The sequence below is a fragment of the Rhipicephalus microplus genome, chromosome 6 (genome assembly GCF_043290135.1).
Source record: "Rhipicephalus microplus isolate Deutch F79 chromosome 6, USDA_Rmic, whole genome shotgun sequence".
Taxonomy (NCBI): Eukaryota; Metazoa; Arthropoda; class Arachnida; order Ixodida; family Ixodidae; genus Rhipicephalus; species Rhipicephalus microplus.
Genome location: NC_134705.1, coordinates 2607858 through 2610719, shown reverse-complemented (window position 1 = coordinate 2610719; position 2862 = coordinate 2607858). Strand labels below are relative to the sequence as shown.

The window sequence follows — 2862 nt, the reverse complement described above, 5'->3', positions numbered from 1 at the left end:
AAAACTCGACAAAGGCGTGCTTTATCTGTTCGCGGTCCCGGGTAATGTAATTGCGGTATCGAATTTCATTTATCTCTTTGTTTGCTGCATGTTTCTTTTCTTCACTGAGCACCCGCTTAGTGGGCGTTTCACCCATCCACAGCCGTTCAGTGCGAGCCCTTATCATTGCTCCGCGGTACTTTTCGTCGTCGATGAATTCGAGCTTTGCTTTCGCCTCCTTTATTTCTTTCTTAAATTTTCCCGGCACTTCATTTTCTACGCTTAACATGTAGTCTAGTTCGCTTTGTAACTGCCTCTCTTGTTGCCTTTCCCGATTACGTAATACACAGGCTCTTTCAATCGCTATCATCTTTATATCACACTTCATTTGCTCCCACACAGCTATGAAGTTATTGGTCTCCAAACGAAGAGCATTTGAAAGACATTCTTTGGTTTTTTTTACAAATATTTCATCTTGCAGCAGCTTTTCATTAAATTTCCATAGAAACCAATTAAACTTCGCAGCCTTACGTTTTTCGCCAATGTTGACCTTGACCAGACAATGATCACTAAAACTAAGATGTTGAATTTGATAAGATGAGCATAGTGGCACCAACTTTGCCGACAAATATATTCTGTCTAACCTCGCGTGCGAATGACCTTGAAAGTGCGTATATCCTACTTCACCCTCTCGCGTCATTACATAACCGACATCTTCCAGCCCTGTCTCGTTCACTATTTTATTCAACAGCTCAGCGCTTCTATCGCGCACATTGAAGCTCGTTGTCTTATCCTCAGCTCTACAGACACAATTGAAGTCCCCTAGAACCACAACATTTCTTTCCGTTTTCAAGAATCCTTCAATCGCTCTGAAAAAGAATTCCCGTTCGTGCGATCTATTCGGTGCATAAACACACACAACGCGCCAAGGCATTCCAGAAACACTGAAGTCGCACACAACCAGCCTACCGCTATCGCAGGTAGACACATTTTCAACAACCGCGATACTACTACGTATGAAAACGACACAGCCTCCTGACCGCCCAACAGCATGACAAACGCAGACATTGTACCTAGAGCGAAAAACTTGAACCATTTGCTCCGTTTGTTCTTCACTTTCCATTTTAGTTTCTTGTACAGCCAGGAGGTCTATGTCGTTTTCTAACAAAATGCGACTAATCTGGCATTGTCTCCTGCGCGAACACAGGCCTCTTGAGTTCAACGTCGCGATGCAAATACCAGTTTTAAAGTTAGTCGCCATTTCTTGAAGGTTGTTTCGTCAGGTGTCATACTCACGTCGCAACAGTGGTTGCGTGTGCTCAGCGTAGAAAGCCTCGGAACGTCTCCTCCGCTACGGCGGGGCCGACGTTTGAGTGCCCCTACGGTCAGGAGACAGGTTTGGTCGTGGTTTAAAGGTAGGCCGACGACCAGTCGCCGTCTTTGTTGGAGGTTCATTGATGGCCGACGTGTCAACATTTCCGGTACGGTCAGGTGTTTCACGAGCTCGCTTAAAAGCGATAGCACCGGCCTTGGTCATCTCGGCGTCCGTTGCTTCCGGGCCGCCCTCTCGCGCAGCTGAAGATGACTTGCTCGCTGCTGTAGCGTCGTTCTCTACTGCTGCCGTGTCTAAATTCGTTCCTGGCGCACCAGAGTGCTTGTCGCCTTTATTGGTAGATTCCAGTGCGGCCCCAGAAGACTGTTCAGGGGGCGTGGCAGGGCCTTCCGTATAACCGTCTTCCCTGCTCGCTTCTTCGGCATCCACGGCATCCATCAGGTGTTCAGACACTTCGTCTGTTTGGCCTGGGCCCGCAATGCTGGCGTACGACCTCACACAGTGGGCGTCATCGTGGCCATAGCGACGACAGACCCCACAGCGCGGCACGCGGCAATCCCGTCGAATGTGTCCGATAGCCCGGCATCGGAGGCATAGCGGTGCTCTGCCAGGAATTACGACGAGCGCCATATCCTCCGCAACTCGCAGTTGGTGTGGCAGGTCGTCCACGGACACGCCCGCGTGTAGCCTCAGCGTGACCGACCGCGTGGTTGAACCTTTATCATTGCACCCCTGCACCTTCCATTTATCTCTGCTTATCTCGGTCACTTTTCCGTAGGGCGTTAAGGCGACTCGCACAGCCTCGTCCGGCACGCCATGAAGAAGCCAGTACAACTTCAGCCGCACACCTCGATCACGGGGGTCAACCACCATACAGCGATGGTCCTTTAGATCAAAAGACTCCGCCGCCAGCATCTTCTTTTTACCCTCATCATCCTTGAACGTCACTGCCCATACATGATTCATTTGGTATGCCCCTAGGGCAACCACTTCCGGCAGCAGCGAAAGACGAGCAAGGCTGTCTCGGACATGCTCCACTCGATATGGCCTGGCTTTCAAGTTTCCGTGCAAAAAAACCGTGTGCAAAACGGAATCACCTGAAGGCAGCTGAGGCAGAACAACCTGGAAATCTTCGCCTGGCTTTTCGGTACACCTGATACCGCGGCCCACACGGGCCGCTGAAACCGCCCCTACGCGGGAGCACATGATAAACACGTCCGTTCACTGTCGTGGCCGGAAGTGGAATCCCAATTGCGCCACGGAGACAGTCCTGCTCCACTCTCACCATCATCAGAACATATCTTGAAAGCTATCAGCCCAAAGAAAAAAAAGTGCCGCACCACCACCGGGTGGGCTTGAACTACCAACTTTTCGGTTAACAGCCGATCACGCTAGCCAATTGCGCCACGGAGACAGTCCTGCTCCACTCTCACCACCATCAGAACATATCTTCAAAGCTATCGGCCCAAAAAAAAAGCGCCGCACCACCACCGGGTGGGCTCGAACCTCCAACTTTTCGGTTAACAGCCGATCACGCTAGCCAATTGCGT

At 50.8% G+C, this 2862-nt stretch overlaps 1 protein-coding gene across 1 annotated transcript; it reads right to left on the bottom strand.

Annotated features, from left to right (window-relative positions):
- Window positions 1-1074: 1074 nt before the first annotated feature.
- On the bottom strand, window positions 1075-2536 carry LOC142764734 (uncharacterized). The gene has a single exon (XM_075865263.1). It carries the CDS (start codon window positions 2516-2518, stop codon window positions 1331-1333), a length of 1188 nt encoding a protein of 395 aa, XP_075721378.1. The 5' UTR covers window positions 2519-2536; the 3' UTR covers window positions 1075-1330.
- Between the last annotated feature and the right edge of the window lie 326 nt (window positions 2537-2862).

What these genes read in the sequence shown, in the direction of transcription:
- LOC142764734 (XM_075865263.1), bottom strand. Translation starts at nt 2,518, where the DNA reads ATGTGCTCCCGCGTAGGGGCGGTTTCAGCGGCCCGTGTGGGCCGCGGT.